Source organism: Eutrigla gurnardus (genome assembly GCF_963514095.1).
Source record: "Eutrigla gurnardus genome assembly, chromosome: 11".
Classification (NCBI taxonomy): domain Eukaryota; kingdom Metazoa; phylum Chordata; class Actinopteri; order Perciformes; family Triglidae; genus Eutrigla; species Eutrigla gurnardus.
This window is the reverse complement of record NC_139925.1, coordinates 14,744,098-14,771,664: the sequence shown is the minus strand read 5'-3', so window position 1 is coordinate 14,771,664 and position 27,567 is coordinate 14,744,098. Positions and strand designations below refer to the sequence as shown.

Sequence of the window (27,567 nt, the reverse complement as noted above, 5' to 3'; positions counted from 1 at the left end):
TACTAAAACTGTATTGATTGTGCGTGTCTTGTGTTTGTCTGTAGCTGGATCAGCCCTACAGGATAGTGCTTTTGGTTACTTCATCACAGCCTGCGTTGTTATTCTCCTGGCCATAATTTCCTACCTTATTCTGCCCAGGATGGTAAGACCTCATCTTTTCTAAATGAAAGGTTGTTCATTGTACAGAATACAATTATTTCTTGTTTCTTGTTGTTGTAAAACGACACAAATTTGCTGTCATTAACGCTGTATACTTTTGGAAAATATTTTGTGAACTTGGGATACGTGCTAAATGTTTTTAATTATTTTTTTTTTAGATTTTGTGCTCTATAGTTCTATGTTTATTTTTTATTAATTGTACCAGTCCAAACTCGATTTGATAACACCTCTGCCAGTGAGAATTTACAGCATCTCATGGAACACAGTGTGCCCCCTGTATCCTTTTTATCTTTGCTGTTTTGGCACAGTGGAATCACCTCATTATGGGTGTTGTTTTTGTTAACAGGAGTTTTTCCAGTACTACATGGCGAGTAATGGATCCAGTTCCTCTGCTGATGAGAACAATATGGACTTACTCAAAAAAGGTACGTAGTATACTCACAGGCCTGCTCAGATATGCAGGTTACAGACCTTAACATAAACACAAGTTCATTTAATAACACATTTCTAGAGACAATTTTTTTTTTTTTTTTGTATTTTCATTTAGAAAATTTTATGATTCATGTCCATCCGAGCCTAGAAAGAGCTCTAAATGTGACTCACCTAACAATGTCTATACAATAAACGAGCAGGACTTTTACTTCGAGAAAAACAATTATGATCATGATAGAACACTTTCCTAACAAGTCAGTTTGTGTCAGACACACTATATTTGGGTTATTTGTGGTGGCTGTATAGCCTGAGCATCTCCCTTACACCCAATGGTTTGCTTTCTTTACTTCAATGACGGCGTTAACTTTCTTTTATGGCATAATGATAGAGGGGTTTTGTTTGTTTCTCAGAAAGCTCAGCAGAGAAGCGACCCGTGGTCAGTCTGATGGAGGACGAGGCCAGACCCACCGTGTCTGTAGTAAACATCTTCAAACAGGTGAAATAACTTTCTCACGTTGTAACATATGAACTCAAGTTATGTCTGCTCCGACTTATTCTTACCATTTTTTAAAACGTCACTTCTTGCTGTTTGATTGACCAACAATAACTGTAGCTGCCATTCAGCATTCCTAGTCAAACACAAGCAGCTTCATTCAGATGACCACTTTATGCAATTTCCACCTTCTACCTTTGTGACAGAGATTCAACTGGATACCTAATATTGATTACTTTCATCTTCTGCTGTTTGATCAGATCTGGGTGATGGCTCTGTCAGTTTGCTTCATCTTCACTGTCACCATCGGAACATTCCCAGCCGTAACAGTGGAGGTCAAGTCGACAATAGCTAATGGAGGCACCTGGGGTGAGTCTCCATCTAACATCTATATAAACTACACTGCTGCAGCAGCTTTTGAGCCAGCAACTTTGATTATCCAACATTTGAGAGGGATGACTAAATCTGTTTTGTTTCCCTGCAGCTGGGATTATTTTTTAACACTTACCTCAGACAGTAGAGCTGTGAAACAAGAATGTCTTCTATTTCTAAGGAAACAAGGTTGCAACATGCGAGACAATCCAAAAAAATCACATAACTTTACCATTAACGGTTATTATAAGGTGAATATAATCTCCCAACAGGCCAAGTTGACATCTATGAGGCACAAATGTGTCGTCTTTAATTCTACTGTAGAATAGACTGCTTGGATCTTACTGTCTCATAATTAACCTTCTCATCACCTAGATGCACTCAATTAGACTTACCTGTTGCTGTCATTGCTGATATATGAAGTTTAAATTCAAAATGCAGTGGACAAGCCTTTTATTTCTGAATATGAGTACAGTCTGTAAAAATACTGAAATTGCTTTTAGTGTTGAGTATCTTTAAATTAATATTAATACTCCACAGAAAATCTGTCACAGCAAAACATTTTTAAAAACACCCAAGTGCTTTCTGAGCTGTAAGCTGCAATACATAGTAAATACTGTGAGTTTTCAAACTTTTCAGCTCTACCTTCAAGCCACAGCGATTGAGTTTTTCTTTCAGACAAAGACATCTGCAGTCTTGTTGTTGACAACAGCTTGTTTGTTTTGTTCCCTTTTCAGAGACTTACTTCATCCCAGTGTCATGTTTCCTCCTCTTCAACTTGATGGATTGGGCAGGCAGGAGTCTGACGGCTTTCTGTATGTGGGTCAGTAACAACACTAAAACATGTTTCACTCACGGAGCTCGGCCTTCTAACTTTCTCTAGAGTTTGGGTTCAGAACTCGGTTCAAACGCTTCATCTCAACTGTCAAATTTCCTGTGGATTTAGTGGATCTATTCAGGAAACTGCCTTGTAGTCTCTGGAGGAGCTACAGTATACCTTGTATATGTGCTGCTACTGACCTCTTAAAATACCACTGGGGTATATTTCTAAATGTACCACTTTGAAACAATGACAGTGACCAGTGTTTAAACTTTGCCGCCCAGCTGCAACGTTAACCCGATGCACAAACAGGTTAAATCCATCATTTATTACCAGGTTCAGTGTAGGCAAGAAAAATAAAATAAATAATAGTCCCTCAGGGTTTCTGCCAGTGTATTGCAAGTCGTAACGTTGGCGAGTTGTCCGTTTGAGAGTGTGTCTGGATCGGAGAGTATGAAGTCATCAGTAACATTATAGCTGTGAACATAGCAGTGCAGTGTGTGTACAGTTTGTTTGTCAGTGAATAAATGCTACAATTCCCCAAGACCCAAGCTAAGGTCTCATGTCCTGCTTGTCACCTGCTGATTAAAATGAAGGTGGTTAGCCCCGAGGTTCTGGCTCCTCAGATGCACATAAGGTGGACTGACATTTAAGGTGGAGAAGTGCTATTTATTCTCTTTTAAGTGACGAACCGCTCAGTGGACTTGACTCTCCTGGTGAGCGAATGACGCTATGGGCAACAGATATACTTCAATGGAAGCCTTTGGCTGCATAAACTGTTAACACATGAATAAAGCACAGAGTGAGTAGAAAAATGTCAAACCAGTTTTGGGTGTAAAGAAGTGGTTTTGGGTGGTCAGAGAAAGTGACGTTGGCGTTTTGAAGGTTTGCCCCCCCCTTCTCGTACATGCACATCTGGAAACGATGGCAGCTTGGAGGTTATTGTACTGCTAGGAAAGGCATTGCGTCGGCTGTCATCATTGCATTTAATTCCTGCTACAAGCCTTAATAGATTACGTTGGGTTCATAGTTTCTCCAGCTCTCTAAAGCCGTCTGCTGTCTAGTCTTTCATTCATCAGTTGGTTACCCATGTCCCATTTTGCTTCAGGGAAAAACATTTTGTCCTTATCTCCTGGCTTAGACGTCCAGAAAATATCTAATTTACAAACAAGTCTAATTTCCTTTGATCCAAACGAAGTACTCAAATTGAATCAATTAATTCTGTACAAACGGAGTACAGTTTTGAACCCTGTTTAACCCAGTTTAACCCAGACATGTACTGGAATGCGGTTTATTAGAGCAGATAACAGCAGTCAGCTGCTTCAGGACCATGTGAGTTTATTTGCCATCATTAGATGTGACGAACCAGCTAGCTAAGGGAAGGGGGAGATTGTGAGTGAGAGAGCAAGAGGCCAAAATGTCTGCCGGTCCAAGCGAAAAGTAGGAAATGAACCAGGAAGTGGTTTGGACATCTGGGAATCACAGACAGGGAACCACATAGCCATGCAAGAAAAAAAAAGGTTATACAACTTAGACTGAGTCAGCAGTGGCTGTAACATTAACGGTTTCCCCTGAGGTGCTTTGAGACTCCAGGTCCTTTGATCAGACGTGTCCTTCAAACAGCTTTGCCCCCGGACCACCTGCTAGAGCACCTGCTAAAGTGATGAGCTGAATATTTACTATACATCAGCGTCTGTGGGGAAATGAAAAGAGCCCAGTTTATTAGTGTTATTATTAAGGTCTGTAGCCCTGTGGTTGATGTTGCTGTGTTTCTGTCTCTCTCCAGCCGGGTAAAGACAGCATGTGGCTTCCCATCCTGGTGGGTCTGCGGGTCGTCTTCATCCCTCTCTTCATGCTGTGTAACGTCCAGCCTCGTAGTTACCTTCCTGTGCTTTTTAGCCACGATTCTTTATACATCATCTTCATGATCCTCTTCTCATTCTCCAACGGATACCTGGCCAGTCTCTGCATGTGCTTCGGACCCAAGTAAGTACTACATGCATCCAGACTGCACACTTATGGAGAGATGATGTGTACGCTAACACCGACTACTATTGGATGTCTGTGCGTAAAAGTGAAACGCCATCAATTTTACAGCCGCATATGTGAAAAAGTTGTATTAAGTCTTTATTAATCTGATTAATTGTTTTATGTGAAATCACACAACTCCCTGCTTCCAGTCTTTAAGCTAAGCTAACCCACTCTGGGCTGAATGATCATAAGAATAAACTTTATTTGTAAAGCACTTTTCAAAAACATAGTTACAAGGTGCTTTACAAACAGCATACCTTACTTACACACTGAGTGTACAGACAAGTTTTAATTCCCCAAAGGAGACGTTTGTCTTGCACCCAGATAAAACGCAGATCACACAAAGACTGATCGAATTCATGAAGCATATTATATGTAAAAGAAATGCTTAAACCCAACAAACACTTCTTAATGACTTGTCCCTCCGTTTCCTCTCTACAGGAAGGTGGCACAGCATGAGGCGGAGACGGCGGGGGCCATCATGGCCTTCTTCTTGTCCCTCGGCTTGGCGCTGGGCGCTGGAGTCTCGTTTGCTTTCCGGGCCATGATCTAAAACCTCCAGTAGACCCCTCAGTAGATTAGATTAGATTAGACGGCGCCGCCCACTCAACACTTTACCCACCAACAGTCTCCGACTGAGTGGAGACGGCACAGCGACTAGAAGACTAGAGGACCTCAGTCTTCTCAAATGTACAGTAGAGACTCGGCTTAGACTGTCATCTCGGTAACATGTTACTGAATTTATTTGTGTTTTCCTTCATACTCAGCAGCACATTGTGTAAACTTGATGCCATTGATCAAACAGGTAATTTCTCTGAGATGAATTGAAGAGTTCAAAGTGCAATTCGACAAGCAAATCAAAACCAAAAGTGTAGAGAAATCAGTTGTTGTGGACTCGTTTTCCCAGATGTCATAAATCTTAGAGTTAATGAAGACGGTCTCAACGAGTATCCTAGAGCCTCATTCATAAAACCTTCCTCTGCACAAAATTGTTAAAAGTAGATATGTTCGATTGCGATAATTGTTATTGCATTGTTAAGTCCTACTATTCTCACACATTCTTTAGGAATCATATGAAGTTATGATGGTGTGTTAATTAAGTTTTCACAGTGTTATTAATGAGGCTTTTAGATGCTGGTTTCGGCTCGTCTAAATTAACCCATCAGTTTGTAAACTGATCCATGACTTTTTCTTTTTATGACTTATGTTGCAGCTTTTTAACTGATCAAGCCAAATACATGAAGATAACATGGGAAAATGTTGAACTTTGAAGGGAGGTCACGACACATCAAACAGCTCATTAATGTGCCATGTGTAAACTGCTTCGCTCCACTTTCACGGGCGACTCGGGTCACTTTGTGTTTGTAGACTTGCTCATAGCAAATGGGTAAATTGTCAAAGAATGTTTCGATCAATAATCCGGGTCACTTACTGAATACGCATCGTCTTAGAGAGTGGTGTTTATCTGTTTGTAGTTTTAGATGAAGTTGCGTTAGTTTATCTGAAAAGGTTGTCTGGATTTGCAGCACACGTTTTAGAAGTTTTTACTGTTCCAGTGTCTTCCTTATACATTTTGTCATTATGTATTTTTGAATGCAGCAAAAAGAAAAATATGCAGCTGTCAGTGAAGTAAAATGTGCCATTTGTGAGTGAGATTAAGAGACTTTTTAAAAAATCTCATTCATCTGCTTTCTCAAGCTTGTGACATTTCTTATTTAAACACATTTTCACGGAAGATAAGTTTTGTATCGGAAGTAGTTTTTAGTATGTTTTCAAATTTTACCACTTGGCTCTCGCTGAGTTAGTTTTGATAAAAGGCCCTTGTGCCTGTCATATTTTTATGGCCTTTTTGATGCTTTTTTTTTTTTTAAAGAAATCTGCTTTAGTGGTATACTATTATAATACAAGCTGTATACATCCTAACTGCCTATTTGTTTGAAAGCACAACGTTGGTCTGTTCTTCCTTACTTCATGTTTGGTTGGTATGAGAGTCACGGACCATCAAAATGTTACTTACATTGCATCCTGAAACAGTTCTGTGATAAAATAAAACTGTATTTTTAAGAATCTGGCTCCCCCTGTTGGTCATTTATGGAGATACACAACATTTCAGCAGCTGATGAGGTCAGCGATGAGTTGGTAATGAAGAAATTCAGTCGTTAATAATTATGAAACATCCGGACACAAACGGCTCTTAACTTGATTCAATTGAACGTTAAGTATAAAAAAAGATCTTCCCCTTCTGCATGTGACTGAATACTTTCCAGGAAAACGCCTCGCAAAAAAAAACTGCACCATTTCTCAGCAACTTCCCCTTGACCTTTATTAAACAAGGCCACCGATGAAGTAAGAGAAAGCACTGGGCCTTAACTTTTCAATATTACTGCTCTGAAATGTAATATGAAATATGTTTTTCTCTATACTTAAACACATTGATTTAATAATAAACCCCAGGTGATCAATGACAGTAAAACCCCCTGTTCACTTAGCAACAACCAATAGTATGGCAGGTGCCCTCAGTGCTGCCTCTCAGGTTACATACCTGCAGACATCAATCAGGGCTGGGATATATATGGCAACATAGTTTTCTGGGAATTTTTTGTGCAGAAAAATCATAATTATGTGCAAAGAACTAATGACGAGGAAAACATTTGATGTATGCATTAAAAAATTAACTAAATTTTAATTTATTTTTGGACATTTCCTTTTCAAAGAAGTAATCGCCTACAATAACAGACAACAGGGAGCCGAAACAATTTAATTTATGATTTATTCTTAAGGTAAACATTTTATTCAAAAATAAATTACCAGAGATATCTTTACAGGGAGACAAAACACTGTCTCCAACCCACTCATCACAACCAAGATTTTCCTTTCAGAATCCAAATATTCACACCACATGTTTTTATTAACGTCTATCCTCATGACAAGGAGATAAAAACTAGTGTAAACCCTACAGCAGCAACTTATTCTTAATCCACAGACTGTTAAATTGATCAAGAAAAAACAGCCGTTTTCAACTGAGTCACTATAAAATGTATACAAAGTTTATTTAAATATTTAATCCAACATACATGCCCAAGTTTTAATATCTGAAAACAGAAAAAGAGAGACTGTACAGTACAAGACTGGCGCTTGAGGTGAGAAATAATGTGGATGGAATCGACAAGAAAACTGCATCGGACAGAAGAAGATGCAGCTGTTGTACAGAGTGAGAAATAAAAGTGGGTCAGGTTTCCAACTCTAAAGAGAAATAGTTCAACATTCTTGGGAGATACACCTATTGATTTAGTTGCAGAGATTAAGATGAAAGATTGACACCGCTCTGGTGCGGATAAATATGAAGCCAGTTAGTTTAGAATTAACAAAAAAGAAAATCCTCTAAAGTACCTCTAAAGCTCACCAAGTAATACGTTTCATTTGTACAAATGTTTTTTTTTCACTTGTTTGTGTATGAATTTACAAAACATGACACAACGTGAGAATTATTGAGCTTTAGAGGCACTAAATAGACTTTTGTTTTTATGTCACCCTGGCTCCAGTCTTTATGCTAAGATGAACTAACCATTTCAGCTGCTGGCCGTAGCTTCATATTCATCCTACAGATACAAGTGGCATCAATTTCACTCAAGAAAGCAAATAAGTGGATTTTCTTAAATGATCAAACTATTCCTTAAACTGTGTAATAGGAATTTGAGATAAAAACTGTATAATAAGGCTTCCAAAAGCAAACGTCACGGTCGTAAAAATGCGAGGGCTAGTGCAGCTTCGATGAAAGGCAGTGGAAGAGAATATGGTTCAATAATGACAGTCCTCCCTGGCTACCCGACTATAGAGGCCTTGGCTCTAAGCTAGCTTAACACCATGCAGAGGGCCAAACACTGGCAGGTCCACTACGAGACGCTAAAGGCCAGATAAAAGACGTCAGTCCTAAATTAAAAACACATCAAAAAATCAGCTGAGAGGCTCGAGGCTTCCTACAGTTCATTCAGGATTACAATCACAACATATTAAAGGGAAAGACGTGGCGACGTCTAGAAGCAACTTGAGCCCAGAGTATGATTAGGTCACCTGGTTAACGCACCTTCCAAACTTTGTGTGAGAAACTGAATGAATGGAGACAGGTAGGTTGAACTGGTAGCATGTCAGAAGAAGAAAATACGTTCCTTACTGTCCTGCACTCTTCTGTTCAGGTCAGACTCATAGAAGACAAGATGGCAGACTGGAAAATGACAGTTAAAAAAAAAAAAAGCCACTCCAGTTCTTCCATGACAGGGTTTTCGATTTACTTTCACTTCAGTAGAATCTATAAAATGCGTTTCCTGATTTTACTGAAATAACAACAAAAACAACACGACAGTCACCTCATTATTAGTGGGTTAGTCACTTGTGCTTGTAGGAAACGTTAATGAACAGGCTGAAGAGTGAACTGAACTCTGGTCTGTAAGACCAATCAACTAAATGCACAGAAAAGGGTTTCCTTTTGCATTCATTGTTGATAACGGATGCCCATGGTCGTGTCAGTTTTCCCTGAATTGCAGCTTAATCCTGAAGCATTTGCAGTCCGCTACCAGAGTGTGTGTGTGTGTGTGTGTGTGTGTCAGCCTACAACAACAAAAACACATCTATCACAGCATGGCACAAGACGACAGTCCTTCAGGTCCTGTTTTGGCAAGTGGTGATGCTGCCAGCTTCTCTGCTCGGTCCTCTTGTGAATGTGCAATTTCTGCTCTGAGGCACTGGGGGGCGATGGAGAGCAGGGCAGACAGCAAGCCTACAGGTCCAACAACAGAAAACGGGAGATGGGGCCAGCAACGTGGTGATGGAGGGGGGGGGGCTAAAAGAGGGTCAGCTTTGGTGTTGAACTAGTTCACAGTTCTATGATTGAAGACGTTGAGCGAGTGGGCCGGAGGGCGATGGACATGACGGGGGAGACGAGGAGGAAGAGCGTCACTGAGTCTTTAACTTGGTGTGCTGCGAGCCCGGATCTGTCAAGCTGGCTTTGATGGAGTTAACCACCGTCTGTCGGACATTGTCTTCCATATAATGTTCACTTAGTGGCTTCAAAACCTGCAGGAGTGGAGACAAAAAGTGGATTTTGCTTGTGAATAACTCAACTGACTTGTCTAAAAAAAAAACACTAAAAGGGGACAAAGAAACCGAAAGAAAATAGGTTAGGAAAAAATGTTTTTGTTTTACGATAAATGAAACGAAACGAAAAAACAGATCAGTCTCCAACGACCCAACCACAGAAACACAACACATCTGAACAAAACCTCTTCAACTGAAATAATCATCCAGTACAAAAAATAAATAAAAATGAATCAGCCATCCAAGATGATTAATAACCGTTTGGGCAGGTCGTCGAGTCTTTGATATCCTGAGATGGGTCTGGCCTGCCGGTGTTCAGGTACATTCAGTGAAGCTCACAGGGGGTCCAGGGGTTTAAGTATAAGGCTCCTGCATCATTGGACTGAAAATTAATAAAGAAGCCAGCAAACTGCAGATGTTTGGGTAGAAGGAAGTTTAACAGTCTCTAAATCTGCAGCTAGTTCATCCTCTTGTAGTTGTTGTTGAGAGGAGACAGAGCTCTAAGTCCCAGCCTCGTCCCTGATGGGAACGAAGGGAGGAGAGAGACGGGCCAAGCCAGGCGGCTTCTAATAGGCTCCAAAAGTTTGGAAAACACCTGAGAGGACAGCAGGGAGGAACGGGAGTTAGAACAAGACACAAGAGTGACAGGGATCCAGACACTGGAACAGGAAGGGGGGTGGAAAAAGATTGATCCAGAAGATTGAGGAGGAGATTAAAGAGAAATATATGGGTAGATGTTGAACCATACAAAACAAAAAGAATACAGGAAGACCGGTAGCAGGAGGTGGAAAAAAGAAGAAAAAAAGAATGGAGATGATAATGAGAACAGCAGGCAGAAGATCACAGAAATGGGAACCAACACCTCTCACCTTTCTCACCGTCTTCTGTAAAGCGGGGAGGGAGGAAGAGACACAAAAGCAGAGGAAGGGGGGAGAAGTCAGAGGAGACGCGAGGGCTGCCTTCGTGTTTAAATGCACAACATTCATGAAACTAATAAGGAACCGTCTGTTAAAGAAGACGCTGATGGAGGTTCGATGTGGACGGAGCGCTGGAAGGTGATTTAGAGTTTGTGAGATGGGATGTGAAGACAATCATAAACATGCAGCGTACAGACGGAAATCAAAACTGATGGAAGGATTCTTGTTTTCTCTGGCTTATTAAACACCTAATAAACAAATACTAAACTACAGGAGAAAATAAAGGCAGCAACCGTCAATGAAACAACTCACTATATTGTTATATCGCAGGAGAAAAATGTCAACCACTTAAAAACTTAATGTGACATTCGTCTTCAATATTGATATTCAAGTCAAAGCTTAAGAGTTAGAAAAATCCAACATTTCTGACAGGGATCACCTAAATTTGACAATTAACCAAAAAAAAAAAAAAAAAAAAACAACCCTTACCTATAGCACTCTGATCGTAGCACTGTTGCTCTTGAAGTACTATTTTACTCAGATGAGGACCTAACACTTGTTCTATTTTTAGCTCTTACTTTATCAGCAATGATACGTTGTGGTTTCCTTCTTTCCTTATTTGACAAATGTACTTATTGTAAGTCGCTTTGGACAAAAGCGTCTGCTAAATGACCTAAATGTAAATGTAAATGTAAATGTGTATATGTATGTATGTGTAATGCAATTTGAAGGCATCACCATGGACTTTGGAAAATGGCAACGGGCCATTTGCCACTTTGACATTTTTATAGTCTTGGTTGAAAGAAATAATCGGCAGCTTTAAACGATAATGAAAGCAGATTAGATGGTTACCCAGTGTTATAAACATTGTTTCTATATTACAAACATGCATCTCTTTGGCTTTTCTGAAGTGCAACTTCTTGCTACCGATCGGCTGACATGTATAACACACACACACACACACACACACACACATCCTCCTCTCACAGTGACGACCCACCTGTTCCCAGAGTAGCTCGGCCACCAGATCTATCATCGTTCCCACCTCCCGAAACTCTCCAGAATACTTCACGTACGCCCAGGCGCAGAGCGTCATCAACGCCACGCCCATGACCAGGTTAGCCAGCGCTGCCAAGGTGCCCAGGCCGATGAAGCCCGTCACCCCGGACACCACGTAGGTGACGAACATGACTGCGAAAAGTGTGGCGGGCGTGCGCGCCGTGTAGAAGATGTTTTTGCCGTCGTTGTGCTTGGAGTAGTTGTCGTAGGCCTCGTCCAGCTCCGACTCCAGTTGTCTCTGGTAGCGCTGGCAGAACTCCTCGCCGCCCATTTTCTTCACTGAGCGGAAGTAGCCCACCGAGTGCTCGCGGAACTCCCCGTGGCAGCGCTCCAGGTCGGCCGGGGCGATGTACGGCTTGTCCCCACCACAGACCTAAACAACAGACAGGAGTCATTTTCAGGCAACCTTTCGGGGGAATGAACGGATTGGGATTTGTGACGATTGTGACAGAAAAACGTGTCCTCACCAGCTGCATGTTCTTGCTGTACATGTCTTTGGCTCCTGCCACAGCAGTCAAGTTGTTGGCTTCTGCCGTCGCCTGACAAACAGGAGAAGACGATGACATTCAAGAACAAACCGAAGATAACGACCCATACGTCATACAAGCCCTCAGACAGCAACTAACCTGCAGCATGGACTTTGGGTGAGGCAGTTCCTCCCCTTGGTAGATCTTTATGTAAGCCTGCAGGAATGCAAAATAATACAAATGATCACATCATGTTTCCTGTACAACGAAGCCAACGTGTGAAAATTAACAGCCTAGTAAGGACTTCCTCTATGACTCATTTTGGGGGATATACTGTACAAGTGCTGGGTTTAAAATGGATTTAATATCGTCAAACACAATTTAAGGTGAGTATGACATATCTTCCGTTTCTCTACACGACACTACTGTTTACTACATGGCTAAACCCCCAAATTATTTGTTTTACGTACACTAGAGCTTTCGTTTGTTACTTTTCCAATGACTTATTCTACGTTGGCAGATTGCTTTGAGGATTCATGTCGACCTGTGACCTATCAGTGTGAAAACCGATGGACTTATGAAATCCTGCGAGACCTTGAAGTACTCCAGGAGATCCCTGCAGGTGACTTTGTTGCCTCCGATCTCCTTCTCCACCAGTCGTTCCGGGGCCAGGAGGAGAGGCACCAGCTTAGCCAGCGCCCTCTTGAAATCCCCATCGATGTCTGAAACACACAAAAACGCACACTTCCATTGTCCCCTGCAACACGACATTTCAAGTCCATCACTCTCCATCAACAGCGCGTGCTCCCGTGTTCCGACCTCTCAGCCTGCCGTCGAAGTACGGGTTGGTGGCCACCTTGAGGCCCGGGTGCGGCAGCAGGAAGCAGCCGATGTTGGAGAAGCAGGAGTGGATGTGCTTCCTCACATTCTGCAGCTCCTCGTGCTGGTTCTGCTTCACCTGAGGCGGGAGACAACAATTCACTTGCAGCGAGAGCGCGTGCCTTTTCTCCTCGGGTGATGGTGACATCAGTACGTCGGTGTGTTTCCAAAAAGAGGTGTAATGTGTCTTACAGGAGTGGTGAGTGTGTGTGATTTGCTGCATAAATGTCTTACTGTGTAGAAATATCAGAGTGAATGTTTTCGGTATCCACAAAAAACAAATGCATTTCTAACTGAATCTAAAAAGAAAATCGTACCTGTAGTCTTTTATCCAGGAAGTTGTTGCCTCCTTCCAGTCCATAGTCATGTTCATAAGGGTAGCACCAGTCTCGAATCAGGAACATCAGCGACTGAAACACACCACCATATTAGCAATATTGATAAGGTAGATAGGTAGAATTTAAGGTACATGTGTATGCTATATGGCATTCAGACGACATGCATGTTCACATTCAACAGAAACAGTCAGTACTTGGAAAGGTTTCAGGTAGATCTCCTCCATTGCCAGCCGGCCATATTCTGTGAAGAGCTACACGTGAGAGAAAAACACATTATGATCAGAAAACAGGAGTAGCAGGAACTTTGGTGCTACTATTTTAGGCAGGAGGAGGAGGAGGAGGAGTGGGGAGAAATGACACCAACCTGCAGATGCTGCAGGTCGTCCTCCTGGATGTTCTGGGAGAGATTGTATACCTGAAAACAAAAGGGGGGGAAAAAACATGCAAAATAAAACAAAAAAATTTACATTTTAAGCAACATCGTCATTTCCCACCATACATGCTGTTAAGTCTCACCTGTACAGAGCTGGTCATTGTGCTGAGGGCGAACACAGTAGCACAGTCCTTTATGGTGGACTGGCTGTCGAATGCTCCCTGAGTATCAACGAGGAGCACAGCGACCTGTTGGGATGAGATGCAAGAAATGTCAGTGTGCCTCCAGCTTCAGCCGAGTGGGCTGTTTGTGCTTAAAATAGTTCTACTGGTAAACATCACAGTGAGAAAACAACTCGGATATCCAGCAGGTTCTGTTTGTTTGATCACCGTCTACCTTGCTGCCATCAGGCTTGTCCACTACAAAGACTTCGCTCCAGATCTGAATGCCTGTGGTTTCCCTCTCGCAGCCTCCTCTCCAGGTGAAGCCGGTCAGCGGCTCGTCGTCACCTCCCATCCACGAATCACCCTGTTGCAGAGAGTAAAAAGGAGGAGGTATGATGAGAGGGGGGAGAAAAAGAAGAAAAATGGCTGGAGCAGAGGAAAAAAAAACAGAGGGGGCTAGGATCCAAATGGACAGACTGTCCATTAGCAGACTGCTCCACCAGAATTTACCACCCCAAATCTGTTTTCAAGGGGTGGTGATGAAATAAAGTATTGTATTTTACAGTCATACCATACAGCTTCAATAGAGAAGAGTTTTCTATGTGTTTTAGGTGAGACTGAAGAGCCAGCACAAAGGAGGTGACGTGTATCTTGTCAAGAGTCTTTTATTTTATGGATCATTTAAAGCCCCTTATCCAAAAAGTTACACCAGTTATGATTTTAAACACAAAAAGGTGAAATCAAAGCCAATGTGACCTTCTTTTTTAATTCTGGATGACGTGTGAGGAGAGCCACGGAACGCAGACAGGAAATGCGTAAATAAGCCTCACAAGCAAATACCTGATTTGCAAGACAAAGTATGCATGGTTCACTGATTCTCGTGAGGAGTCTGTGAAGAATGCCTCACCATGAACTTAACGATAGAGCAGGAATATCATTTTTCATTTCATGAGAACAAATATCGGCATACCAATAACAACATATTGTGAGAGTTGCTATTTGTAACTTTAACGTCTGCATGCAAGTGAATATGAAGAACCACAGAACAAATAGCGTCATTGAACATTATCCACGTCTGCTAAGACTCGCATGAATACCCACGTTCATGCTGCCCAACAGCTGAGAGAAAAACATTCCTCTGTTTTTCATGTGTGTGTGTGTGTGTGTGTGTGTGTGTGTGTGTGTGTGTGTGTGTGTGTGTGTGTGTGTGTGTGTGTAAGGTGATCCTGTCTGCTCCTGAAGGACTACTTGTTGTTGAGTCACACAGTTGTCGGCTGGACGTGTTCAAGTACTGTGGACTGTGTGGGTATGGAATGTACCACTTGGTGTTATTCATTATTTGAATGGCCAGTAACAACACAGGGAAATAAAGTGTATTCATCTGGAACTGCTAGAACTTGATTTATTATTATACAAATAGTTCCCCAACTCCTGTGATGACACCTAATAATGGTTAAAATTCACCTGCCGAGGAGGCAGAGACCAGTTAAACCACCCTTCACGCCTTATGGGTGCAACACGATGTCACCTGGTTAATTAAAGTATCCCAGGATGAGACCAAACAGGCAGCACTGGTCTTTGCTCGTCATATTGTGATACACATGTAATCTCATCTGCTGTACTTATCGAGCACACCTGTTTTCACATGCAACGTGTCAATGTTACACAATATTTAAGTGCCGGAGGAATGATGAGCCGCTTTACGTTTACTTAGCTCATGTAAACAAGAACATGAGGCCTTTCACAAGGCATTCCGCCTCTCTGGCTCTCCATCACATTTTACCTGCATTCGACCAGGTAACGCGGTCGGTCAAAGCTACTCAGACTACAAACAGAAACAAGAACACATCCGACACCAAAATCCTGAAGCCTACAGATTCTGCTTATGAATGCTGAATCCGTTTATGGAGATTCTGCTAAATGAGTCACTTTTGATGTTAACTTAAAAAGGCTTCACTGTATTTTACATTACAAATACAATGCAACTACTTTAAAGCAATACTCAAACACACTGAAAAAGAACATATTTCAGACTGGCCCCATTGATCAAACTGGTGGTATCAGTGCACCTATGATGTAAAAGATTATCAACATATGCAGCATGACATTAGTGAGCACAGCATGTTTTAAGTATTTTGCTTGAGTCAATAACTTCCCCTTTAATCTCCACAGGAATATGCACCCTGAATGTGCAGAAAGAGGACGTCCTTTCTCTCACCTGAGAGTGCATGTAGCGCAGCATGAAGTCCAGCAGGAAGGACTTGCCCTTGCGGAAGGCCCCAGCCACCGACACGACCACCACATTCAGGTCCTTGACGTGATCCTGCAGCAGGATCCTCTCCAGCGCCTCGGCGTCCAGCTCGAAGCTGTGCTCGTCCTCGTTGGTCAGGACGATCTGGATGGGCCTGGCCTTCTCTTCCTCCTCCGCAGCCTGGAGACATGAATTTGCCATCAATCAGGGTCTTTCCCTGGCGTCGAGAAAGGCATTTATGTGATTACAAAGACGAGGGGGCGGGTTTTGTGGAGCAGACAGGGAACTGAAAATTACAAAGCTGAGATCAGCAAACAGAAGTGGCAGGGGCGGATGAGCCTGAGGTTCAGCAAAAGATACAGCTAGAATCTAGAAAGATTTTTAAATGTAAAATACTCTGAATGGCAGACTGTTTGTGTTATAATTCACTTCCTAAAAATGTATAGTAGGTACTCACAAATTGAAAACACATTTTTCCTCTTAGATAATTCTAATTTTTACACGTTATAAATTCTTCTCACACTTTACCTCTTCTTCCTGAGTCTCTTCGTCGGGTGATGGGGTGAGGTCAGCATGTTTGTGTTTGTTTGAGGCCGTGGTCCTAGGGAGCAATTGGTCCTCCAGGACTCCAGGTCTGGCTACTGGAGGCCTCTGCTTATGTAGAAAAATGGGGACATCTTCCACGCCACTCAAGCCTTTAGATAACCGGACAAGGAAGGAAGAAAGGGAGGGAGGGAGAGAAATATTACATTACACGGGTCAGATAACATCATGCTGCAAGTCAGTGTACAGACAATGTGTGTAAAGTGAGAAGAGGAGAATGTGGAGGCAGGGTTATGTAGTAACATAAAAAAACAGCAGGTTTCAGTCCCACATGTGTCTTTACGTGGTTGACTACCGTTCTGAGGAGTTTGAAAAAGTGAAAGGCCCTATTAGAGGTCGAATTGTGGATCTTTCCAGCATTCGGTGCTGGTCTAAATACCGTTATCCACTCTGGACGGCCCATCTAGGTCAAGGGCAAAAATAGCCTTGTGCTGAAAATCATAAAGGGCCAGCAAAACGGCACAGGCAAAGGAGTTTGGAGCAGAGCATTTTCACATTCTTCTTCTCAGCCATTTCAATGTTTATGTGAAAGTCTTTCCTTGAATAAAGCATGTTTTCCTCTAAAAAGCATGATTACTTCCTTCCTGTCCCAGTAACACAACGGCAGTATAAGCAAGTTTGCTGAACCACAAACGGCATCGCACACAGACATGTGGCATCATATTTAAAACAGATTTTAGCTTCTTTGAGCATTGATTAAACAGATTTTATTGATCTATAAAATGTCAGAAGTCCAAGGTGACGTATTCATGTGTTATTTTGTCTGACCAACAGTGCAACCTTTGAGGAAACACAGAAACAAAAAGCATTCAACATTATTACGGTAGTTCGCTCTGTTTTTATTTTATTTTTTAAAGATAGAATAAATTTTTTTTGACATATGCTTTCCAGAAGTAGAGATAGAAATAGTGTGTGATTGAGATGACACTCCCTGATGTACACATTGAAAAAGGCACTTGGTCATGAACCTGACACTGAACAGGTAGAACTACTATCATTGCTTACATATTTCAAAAGATTAACCATTTAAGTGTACCAAGTTGTTGTAGCACCATGGTGTTTTACACATTTAAAAAAGAAAAAATGCTTCCAATTTGATTGTCATCCTTGAAGAGCAAAGAACCTGATATAGTCAACTTTTGGTAAACTAAGAAACTTGGCAACCTATGCAATGAATCAGATTTCTGATGGCATATCAAGACGGCCTACAGGGAACGCCAGCTGTCTTTTAGACAGCACACTTTTAGACGTTACTCCTAATTTTACTGTTCACTAAGTAGCCACAAAAATAATACTTAGGGCTGCAATAACAATACTTTAAGACCTGCTGTTTGTTTTCTTAGTTAATCGATTCATTTCCTGAAGCCTGTGGTGATGTTTTCTAGTCACTTGTTTTGCCTGACAAACAGTGCAAAGCCCACGAGACGTTAGATATACTATGGCATGACAAAGACCCATAGCACATCCGCACCATCAACAATGAAATCAACAACTTTTTCCAGCTCTAATGGATAATTATCTAAAGATCGAGCCAGATATGAAAGTTGTGAGTCGGGTTCTGTTGTTTTTCAAGCAGCTTGAATCTACGACTTTAAAAATCCACACTACATGTCTCCATGTCTGTATGTTTACTTGAGAGAGCAAAAACAGGTCAATACATTTAAATGTATGCATTGGCTACATTTTGTTAGTTAGTAAAGCAATGTTTCAAACAAGCCTGATGGTGCCTTACATATAAACAATATTAGATTTCACACTACCCAAGTTAGAAAACAAGACAGCCAGAGATCACATATTTTTCACAAATACATCAGCCCATAATAAAATTTAAACAAGCGAGAGAAAAACAACAGATTGCAACATTAACGGCCGTTACTTTTACTTCCTATTGACCGCCGCAACTATCAAACCAACATCATGATTCGGGCTTTGTTTAAGAGACGGGCAACTAAGGTTGCAACAAACAAGTTCACCATCGAAACAAACAAGTTCACCATCGATGACTGAAAATGTTGATCAGTGTTTACGAAACCCAAGACGACATCGTCCTAAAAAGGTCTTGTTTTGTCCACAACTCAAATATATTCAGTTTAATGTCATAGAAGAGCAAAGAAACCAGAAAATATTCACATTTGAGAAGTTGGAATTTGACTTAAAAAAAATAAACTGATTCATCAAAATAGTTGATTATTTGAATAGTTGATGACTAATCGACAAGCACTGGACTATTTTAAAAGGGTGGCAGGAGGGCAGTTTTGAGTACATTGAGGTGCTCTATAGGACAACTGTAAATGGGACATTCAAAAGACCAACCAGCAACTTCCCAAAGGGCAGCAGCACTGCTGTGCTAGTGTAAGCATAGAGCAGTTACAGTAATCTGCCCTGCACACAAATTAGCCTGGCAGATTTCATCGGTCTGAGGCAGTGCAGGTTCCAATCAAGTCCTGGGCAGCTCTCAGCAGGATGAAGTGGAAGTCTAGCAGCCACGGAGGAGACCCAAACAAAGACACTATTCTGCTGGGACAGCAGAATGCGTGCCATAAACAAAACACAATGAGCGTGCAAGGAAGCATAACGGCCAATGAAAAACAATTATCTTTGGCAATATGTGAGTTCACCGTTACGCTGTGATGAAGTGGTAAATGTGCCGTCCCACTCCACAGTGTGGAGAAAACGAGGGCAGGACTAATATTAGCTACGTTACTTCTTATCTCAGGGAGGCACTGAGCAGATGTTAACTGGCCTATATATTTTTTTCTGCAAGGCACACACTCGCACACAAAGTTGTCAAGGGATAAGATCAGTTTGTATAGAACATCACACATAGTCACACAAGTGGGGGTCTATCTATAACTATGCAGGAGCAAGAATAGAATGCCAGCTAGCCTACATCTCAGCACTGCGTCCCAAATCAACTCTTCCTTCCCTGGACTCCTGCACTATATCTGAGGCAGACTTTGATAAGGCCATGGACCACTTAGCCTAACCAGCTGTATAAATACGGCAGCTTGGAAAGTACATGTTAGTCAGTAACCAGCACTTTGCAAGCAAGATCATGTTGAATATTTGCTAATGTTTGTTTATGACATTTCAAATTTGCATCGCAAGAAGGAACATGAAAGTGTTTAGAAAGTAAGGAAAATGCATGCTAAAAGTGTTTCCCTACTGTTGAAAAACTGATTATTAATGCCGTTGCTCTTCACGTCACCTCATCCATAGAAATTATTTTTTTAACGTCTATTATAAGACAACAAGCCTGCAGAGACTGAGTTTATGAAATAGGACGGGGAATCCTCTGTAGCCTATTAGGATGCAGGTACACTGACTTCCCTGCACAGCAGCACAGACAGACAACCTGATATGGCCTCCCCGGACAAGAGACAAGGAGGGCAAATGTTCAATTGCGGCATGGCAGACAAATCGGGAGTGTGTGTGAGGACAAAGTGCAGATTAAGAGCAGCTGCTCTTAGTGAATGTTGTTGCCAGAGTCAACTGGCCTGTCGAGAAAGTAGACATAAGGGTTATCATGATGAAAGGTTCCTGACCTTATCTCAGTGAGAATGAGCCTCGGAGACTGACAGTTTACTGTTTGCTTAACGGTCTTTACAAGGTTACAATAACAGTGAGCTGTTCCGTTGTGATATTAGCAGAGGAAAGATATATCAGATTGTTTCTCTCTCTCTTATTGGGTCGTGAAACTCAACCTCTCTACTTATTTTTTTCAAACAATTCATTAATTGGTGAGGTTTTAGTATGGACACTGTTCCAGTTAAAAGTTCCTTGTGGTCCTTTAAATCAACATGTGTTATTGTTAAAAACACCTGTGGCAAGCTCAGAGAGCCCAAGATTACATTTTCAAACATCTAATTTTATCCGACCAACACGATTAAACAGATGATGATGACGATATTCAGTCAATCAACTTGATTAAATATAAAACAGGGCCCTGGCAGTAGCACTACTTAACCAAAGCAGTTCTCACAACACACTGATCTAAAGACAAATCAAAGACAGCATGTAGCATTGCTGATCTACCAAACTGCATATTTGGTGGTTTATGAACAACAAAAACAAAAAAAAAACTTGTATAACTTTATATATATAAACATATATATATATGTATATATATATATATATATATATATCCTCGCATTTACGTGGGTAAGTCTGCGGGCAAACTGAACCGTCTAATAATAGTCTTTTTAAAAATATCCAAAGTCTTTGGAGACATGAGAAGATTAACGTGATGTGTTTACTTAGACCGAACAGGAAACAGGAGACGCATACAGCGGGCTGTTTCAAAATGCAGAAACGATGCACTTGAAGGCAACACGGGGTTAAGCGTGCAGCTACAGGCAGGTTTCCAGACAACGAACCGCCGACGAGCCGACGGTTCTCCGGGGCCAGGTGAAAGTGACGGCCCGGACCAAACAAGCCGACAGGTGTCGCGGTTCAATTCTGTATCCGGGCTAGGATCCGTTTCATACAACGGCAGCTTTTCGGCTTAAGTTACAGAGAGGGAAAACATGTTTTGACAAAGCGAAAACACACACCGACGACACGTATCTACCTTAAGCTAATTCCAACACAGTTCTGGACGGTGTTGACGCGTTTGCGAAAGTAACGTTAGAGGAGAGACACATTCTGGCAGGGGGGTACCACATTTTTCGGGACACCGCGGGTCTCCCAACTGAAACACAAGCTAACGGAAAAGCGAGTTTGTCCCGCACAAAGAGGAAGACGATCGAAGCAAAAACACTTTACATTGAAACCCCCGCTCCTCGGCTAAGCACTCCTTAATCAGTTCACTGTCATGAATCTACTCGAGGAAATCGACAACGGTTTACCTTCGTCAATGACTCGGCTTTTACGGTTGGGCTCGAAGTGATTTCTGCTCCTCAATCCCCTCACCTCCGCCATCTTGGACTACTGAAATCTAACGTGGCTGACGTCAAAGGAGGAGCTTTTTTTTTCTTCTCACGCTGTCTGCTGAAGTCCATGCCGCCCCGCGGCTGCTGTGGCCGGGTCAAGTAGGTACAGCAAATTATGGAAGCCCATTTCCGCCATTGTTAGAAATGACATTAAAATATTGACTGAGTATCTCAAAATAATGAGAAACCTTCTCAAGAATGACTTTCAACATTTTAATAAGGTTTATCACTATATTTAGATAATAAATAATTATTTTGATGGCGTTTCTCATTATTATGAGATACTAAATCATTATTTTTGATACATTTTTCAGGATAGGCCTAGTAAGAATGTAAGAAAGTTTAAATATTTTTTCTCTATCAGTTAAGGAAATGGGCTTCCATACAAATCACAAAAATCCATGCCAGCAGTAACGAAAATTGCTGTGATGGCGCAACCATTAAAAAACCCCACCGATTTGTTATCATTTCTCAATATAAACTTTAATGCCTTCAGTGAATTGAGCAACAGAGAGAATGTGAAGGTCTGTTTGTTGTTTAACAGTGTTACTTCAAATTTTACAATGGCATTAATATTTTATAGTTTATAAGTTAAAATAAAAAAAAATCTACGTTTAACACTCAAAAATCCAGCTAGCCTGTGTCATCATCAGGACTGTGTGTATGTGGCTTGATTTTGCTTCTCCCTGGTGAAACAAACAGCATAAGCAAAAAACGTGAAGTCATTTGATTGATTTGATTCGTTTCTCCATTTATTTTTGGTTTGGTTTTAAGCACTCTGAGATGACTATACTTATAATATAAACTTCACAAAAAATAACCACATAATCACCATCTTTTGTTGATATACCATGGAATATATGACCATGTTACTTGTTGCGTTTGTCTTCAGAGTACACCCATCTGCTAATGACACACCAACAATATTGTCTTGAGACGGCACGATAGGAATCTTGGAGGAAATTGGATTCATTTCCTGCAGTTGTCTCTGGACTGCCTGCACTCACTTTGTTCTACTTGTTTTGGCTCTGGCATAAGCAACATGCATGTATTCTAAAATCAGGACATTTTATAGGGACATTCATGTTCTCCTGAGGATGAATCCCAATGACATTGACTTTTCCAGTGCCATCACATGGTTGATATTTGTGATTTTGAGAAATGAAATGAATTGCAGAGTTACATCAGTGCCTCCCACAGGGTGAATTGTTACAATCAAGACCACATTTCAATTGTCCAATACTTTGGATTATAATCAAATACCTGCAAAACTGCTGACATTTTCATAATCAGCCTCAACTGTACTTTGTGTTTAGTGCTTGTTAGCGAATGTTAGCAATGCTAACATGCTAAGCTACAATGGTCAACACAGTTATGCTGTACCTGCTCAACAATCATATGTTAGCTTTGTCCATATTAGCATGTCAGCATGCAAAGCACAGCCTCACAGAGCTGCTTTATTTCAATCTGGAATATAATATCCAGTAATTGACTCACTCACTGTACCAATCTCTTGTTGTGATGGTGTGCCAATAAGCCACGCCTCCTTCCTCAGCAGGCTACCTTCATGGCTCGTTTTGCTTCCACAGGTGGACTGCCCGAGATAAGACGTATCTCCTGTGTTTAGCCAGATATCTGTGATGCAGTGCAGATATGTTGTTCTCTGCTTACATCCTTTATGGTGTTTTGTTAAACAAAACGTCATAAAAGCTCTTCACCTCAGTGGGTAAATGGGCTTTACGCAGCTGTTCATGTCCAGCATCGTGTGCCGACGTTGTGGAAAGACTATCTGCTGTCAGAGGTGCACAAATAGTAGGGGCAGCTTTTCTCCAAGCCTTGTAATCCCACTTCACATTACAGTCGGCTGCTGAGGCTCAGTGGTCACTTTGCTGTTGGGGGGGGGGGGGTGTTAAAATCAATACACATGCTTTACATTATTAATTAATATGAAGTATGTGGATGTCAATGTTTTGATTTGAAAAAGACAAGAGACTCCAGCCATTCAAACGTGTTAACATAGGCATGCTAACACAGTCAATCATGCTGATGTTCTAGCCGGCATACATCCAAGTACAACTGAGGAAGATCGTATTAAGTTTTGCAGATGTTTCGTCATGAACCTATGTGACAAAATTCAATTGCAGGGGTGTATGGTGCATGGTGGTGTAGTGGTTAGCACTGTCGCCTCACAACTTGGGGCCTGGGTTCGAATCTGGGTGCAGGTACTCCGGCTTCCTCCCACAGTGTATAGACAGACATGTACATACTTGCATGTTTAGGTTAATTGATTAAATGGTTAAATTGCCCTTGAATGTTTGTCTCTATGTGTCTACTCGGAGTGAATCCTGACGGGATTGGCTCCACCTGCCCTGCAACCTTTAACAGGATAAGTGGTGATCAACAATGGATAGAATGTTTCTACCAAATTTCATTGCAATCTATTCAATGACATGTCATTGTGGCACTCGAGGAAAAGTCTGAGGATCATTAAAGAAGTCAAAGGACTTCATCCTCTGGGAACCATAAATGTCCTCACAACATTTCATGGTAATCTGTATCTATCGGTATCACTTGTTATCTGTGTAGTTCGAAGAGGTTTTATATTTCATTGTACTCAGGCGGTAACTGTCTTATTCATACACATAATGTAGTTTATTATTTTACAGAGGTGCTGCTATTCTCAGTGCAGTGCTTATCTGTGTCATAGTCCTCTATCGTAGCCTCATAGAGGACTATGACTAGTTTGACATTTTGAGAAATAATAATTTTTGTCCAGCAAGAAGTCATTACAGTGTTTTTAAATTTGAACAACTGCAATTCCATGACCTCGAGGCATAATCCATGAATGATCTGTGGAGGATGATCATGTGATACAAACAAACACTTAATGGACCACGTAGAGAGGCAGACTTAAATTCTTCCACAAAGTATTTGTTTAGTCTGCAGCCTCGTCTGGTCTGTTTGCTTTAGCTGCAGCAGCGAGGTGTGTTTGCATTGGCATTGAGCTAATCTAATTCTAACGTGACAAAGTAAAAGTGACAAAAGGTCATGTGGAAACATCCCGAATCTAAACTCAAACTGATCTGAACCTGTCAGTTTATATTTACATTCAACGCTCACCTCAAGTTACCCTGCACATCAGCCAGGCAGGCTTTGGTGGTCCACCGTGATCGGGTGTCTGACGAGTGTTGGATTAACAGCGTCTCTCTCTCTCTCTGATGGGCAACCACCCTGCATATACCGGAGATCCTGATCCATCCCGGGGGGTGACATTTGGGAGTCACTGAAGGACGCTGTGCTATTTCACATTCAGAGTCGTAGGAAATTCTCTGGTTGAAAACGTGGGTCCTTTGCAGGCCGTTATATTTGAAAGTCTTGCTGGGACAGTAAAAATCTGGGTTGACATTGAGAGGGCAGATATTTACCTGCCTCTCCAGCCGGGATGAGGTCAGTAGTCAAAGTTACGAAAAGGTCAAGTCACACAGGGGAAGGAGGAGGTTCATGGTTGTAAGAGCGACAGATGGGAAATAATTGTTTTGATAGAAAGAGTGAGAGGGAGAAACCGGCCGTGTTAATCTGTGTCAGTGCTTTTCTATTCTTAGTCAGTCCCACCGGCCAGCAGAAATATGAGAGACACACGCGATGACACAAGTCACTGATAATTTTAGAGAGAGGGTCAGAGAACAGTGACAGACCCCCCAGACCCCCCAGTACTCAACTCCAGATGTGTGAACAGTACAGTACGTGTTGATGATATGGATTATTTTACCCCCTCCTCCCTTTAAATTCACGTCACATTTGAATACCAGTCTCTTGGCCTCATGTTGCATCATCTACATTAACATGTATTTGATCTCAGGAGATGAGCCTGAGTAGAGGGCTCTCTCTAGTGTCACTAACGTAAAACACACCATGATTTGACCGCACGTAGTGCTACATTTTAAATAGCAACAGGGCCTGCAGACTAGGATTTTCATTTTTGGTTTGAAAATATTTCCCACAATAAACAAGGACACAAAGAGCTAAAGAAATCCCAGATATATCTAAAAAACAAACAGAAATAATAATAATAATAATTATAATTATTATTATAATAGCATGTCCCCTATAGTTAATTAGTTTTTCATGATACATGGTACAATTTTCAATTTAACATACTTTATGTATTTTATATTTTACCAGGTTGTTTGATATCATGTTATATTACTTGTTATATATGTTTTATACATCTTACAAATAGCAAATCATTTTGTCACCATCCAATAGTGCCCCTAAATGTAACGCTACTATACTTAAGTACAATTTTGAGGTGCTTTAGTTGAGTATTTCCATTCAATCGCACTTTACACTATATAATACTGTGGTAACAGACAGATACAAAAAAGCCCTCTTCTCTAGTGAAGCAATGCAGACTCTAAATTACAATACTTTATTTCACCACCGCTTCCCTTGAAAAATAATTCCCAGTGGTATATTCTGGTGGATTTTAGGTCATTGACCTTTAGCCTTTCTTTCCGAATCCTCCCCCTTTCTCTCGTACCATTATCTCTCCACATCCTCTCCACAAAATCATGCCTTTTCCCCCAGAACTGTAAATGGGGCATTCCAAAGATCCTCCTCTTCTCAACCATTTCAGTGGCAAATGTTACACTTTTTATTCTGCTATCTGACTTTAAATTTATTTTGCAGATTCAGATTTTACACACAAAAATAATATTGATTAATTGAATTGAGCTACCCGACAGTGTATATTACATAATCTGGACTCCTAAACTCGGCCCATCATGACCAGATATGAAAACATTTACTTATATTATACCGTAATGGAGTGATGGAGTTGTAATGCAGGATATTTAAATGTTAACAGATTGCTGTTTTACCAGCTTTCCTGTATCTCCTGTATCGCCTGTCTTTCAGCGTGGATGTAAACATTCACTTGACATGATGATGAATACAGTGTATATTATTTTACTAAAGTCCTCAGGGAAAAGCAACCACAGCTCCGAACTGGACTGTATCCCCTCCTAGCCGTTTGAATGGACTCTCCAAATCAACACCAGGACCTGGGGATCTCCACATGTGGGACCCAGTCAGCAGGAGTGTTGACTTTCCTCCCACAAAGAAAGACTCTTTTCCCCTGGTGAAAGCCTGGAGGAGGTCAACTCCGTGGGTACGATATCCTGCTGGAATGCAGCTGTAAGTAAACACACTCCTCCTCCTCAAAACTCAAAATGAATTCAACACAAATTGTGAATAGACTTTTAATTCAATCTGAATGACTCCTGTTGGGCCAAGTCCTTGCTTGCAGAAGCATTTGGGCCTCCAGTTGAAATCACCCAGGACCATGTATGCATTTGAATAAAATATATCAGAATCATTTATTCGGTCTTGTGGACTTTTTTTTCACATACATACATACACATTCCAAAAAACAGAATATAATATGAATATTATACAATCTTTCTGACTTATATATGAAGAATAATTTGACAAGGTTTTCTTTTGAGCCATCAAATTGGCACTACTGAGTTGAGTTCAAACGTAATGTTTGAGTTACTTGGTAATATGCATCAATATATGTTTAAAGAAGTTCTAAATCCATTTAATTTTATTTTCCACTGCTACCACAAGGTGGCAGTGTTGGCCTGATTGAGTTTTGTGTCAGTTGAAGTGAGAAGCACATCAGAGTTGTTCTTAGCTTGTAGAGGGTAAAGATAATTGTTATTTTCATCTGGAGTACTTATATTGATATTCATCAGTGTAATGCATTTAGACTCAGGTCTGAGTTTCAATGCATAAACTAAACAAACAGTATTTCACAATCAAACATTAGGAATGAGAGGTCTCACGAGATGTCAAGCTTTAGAGGAACTCAGGCATGTCTTCATCTCCAGCAGGGTGAACGACTGTTACGGTCTCGTCTTCAGCCAACTTCTGCTCAGTCAGAGCATTTTAACAACACACATAGGACTCATGTTCTCAAGTCTTTAGCAGTCTTTAGCAGCGATGCCGTTTCATAAATCACTTGACAACATTGGCCCAAAATATTAAATATTTTGGATCTGGATGGAACCGACTTCCCAAATCTAGCCGATATTAAATATGTAAATTAAAATCTCTGCACTTCTCCCTTGCCTTTGATTGATTTATTTCTCTGTACTTTTATTTCCCTTATTGAATTTGGAGC

The 27,567-nt window shown here is 41.2% G+C and overlaps 2 protein-coding genes across 6 annotated transcripts in view; one reads left to right on the top strand and one right to left on the bottom strand.

Annotated features, from left to right (window-relative positions):
• Window positions 1-6,374, top strand: part of LOC311020530 (equilibrative nucleoside transporter 1-like) — a 36,069-nt gene extending 29,695 nt beyond the window's left edge. For all 4 annotated transcript variants that reach the window (XM_084020612.1, XM_084020611.1, XM_084020613.1 and 1 more), the window contains exons 7-13: window positions 45-142; window positions 506-584; window positions 1,002-1,087; window positions 1,345-1,453; window positions 2,194-2,279; window positions 4,063-4,262; window positions 4,749-6,374. In XM_084020612.1, the coding sequence (XP_083876738.1) occupies window positions 45-142; window positions 506-584; window positions 1,002-1,087; window positions 1,345-1,453; window positions 2,194-2,279; window positions 4,063-4,262; window positions 4,749-4,860 (770 nt within the window). In that variant the 3' untranslated portion in view covers window positions 4,861-6,374. The remainder of the gene's footprint in view (window positions 1-44; window positions 143-505; window positions 585-1,001; window positions 1,088-1,344; window positions 1,454-2,193; window positions 2,280-4,062; window positions 4,263-4,748) is intronic.
• A 689-nt stretch (window positions 6,375-7,063) lies between these two features.
• On the bottom strand, window positions 7,064-21,416 carry atl2 (atlastin GTPase 2). 2 transcript variants are annotated; one of them, XM_084020766.1, is made up of 14 exons: window positions 21,297-21,416; window positions 16,375-16,541; window positions 15,814-16,026; window positions 13,828-13,959; window positions 13,575-13,679; window positions 13,423-13,473; window positions 13,253-13,309; window positions 13,038-13,130; window positions 12,661-12,799; window positions 12,436-12,563; window positions 12,001-12,057; window positions 11,842-11,913; window positions 11,316-11,747; window positions 7,064-9,377 (listed from the first exon to the last, which is right to left on the bottom strand). In XM_084020766.1, exons 1-14 carry the CDS (start codon window positions 21,367-21,369, stop codon window positions 9,258-9,260), a joined length of 1,839 nt encoding a protein of 612 aa, XP_083876892.1. In that variant the 5' UTR covers window positions 21,370-21,416; the 3' UTR covers window positions 7,064-9,257. The 2 variants fall into 2 exon arrangements, with proteins under 2 accessions (XP_083876892.1, XP_083876893.1); XM_084020767.1 differs by lacking the exon at window positions 7,064-9,377 and adding an exon at window positions 9,628-9,993.
• Between the last annotated feature and the right edge of the window lie 6,151 nt (window positions 21,417-27,567).

Excerpts from the sequence above, each read along its gene's own strand:
- atl2 (XM_084020767.1), bottom strand. The coding sequence starts at position 21,369 with ATGGCGGAGGTGAGGGGATTGAGGAGCAGAAATCACTTCGAGCCCAAC. Across the intron at positions 16,027-16,374 it reads AAGAGACTCAGGAAGAAGAG|GCTGCGGAGGAGGAAGAGAA; the intron begins GTAAAGTGTGAG and ends TCATGTCTCCAG. Across the intron at positions 12,800-13,037 it reads TCCTGGATAAAAGACTACAG|GTGAAGCAGAACCAGCACGA; the intron begins GTACGATTTTCT and ends CTCCCGCCTCAG.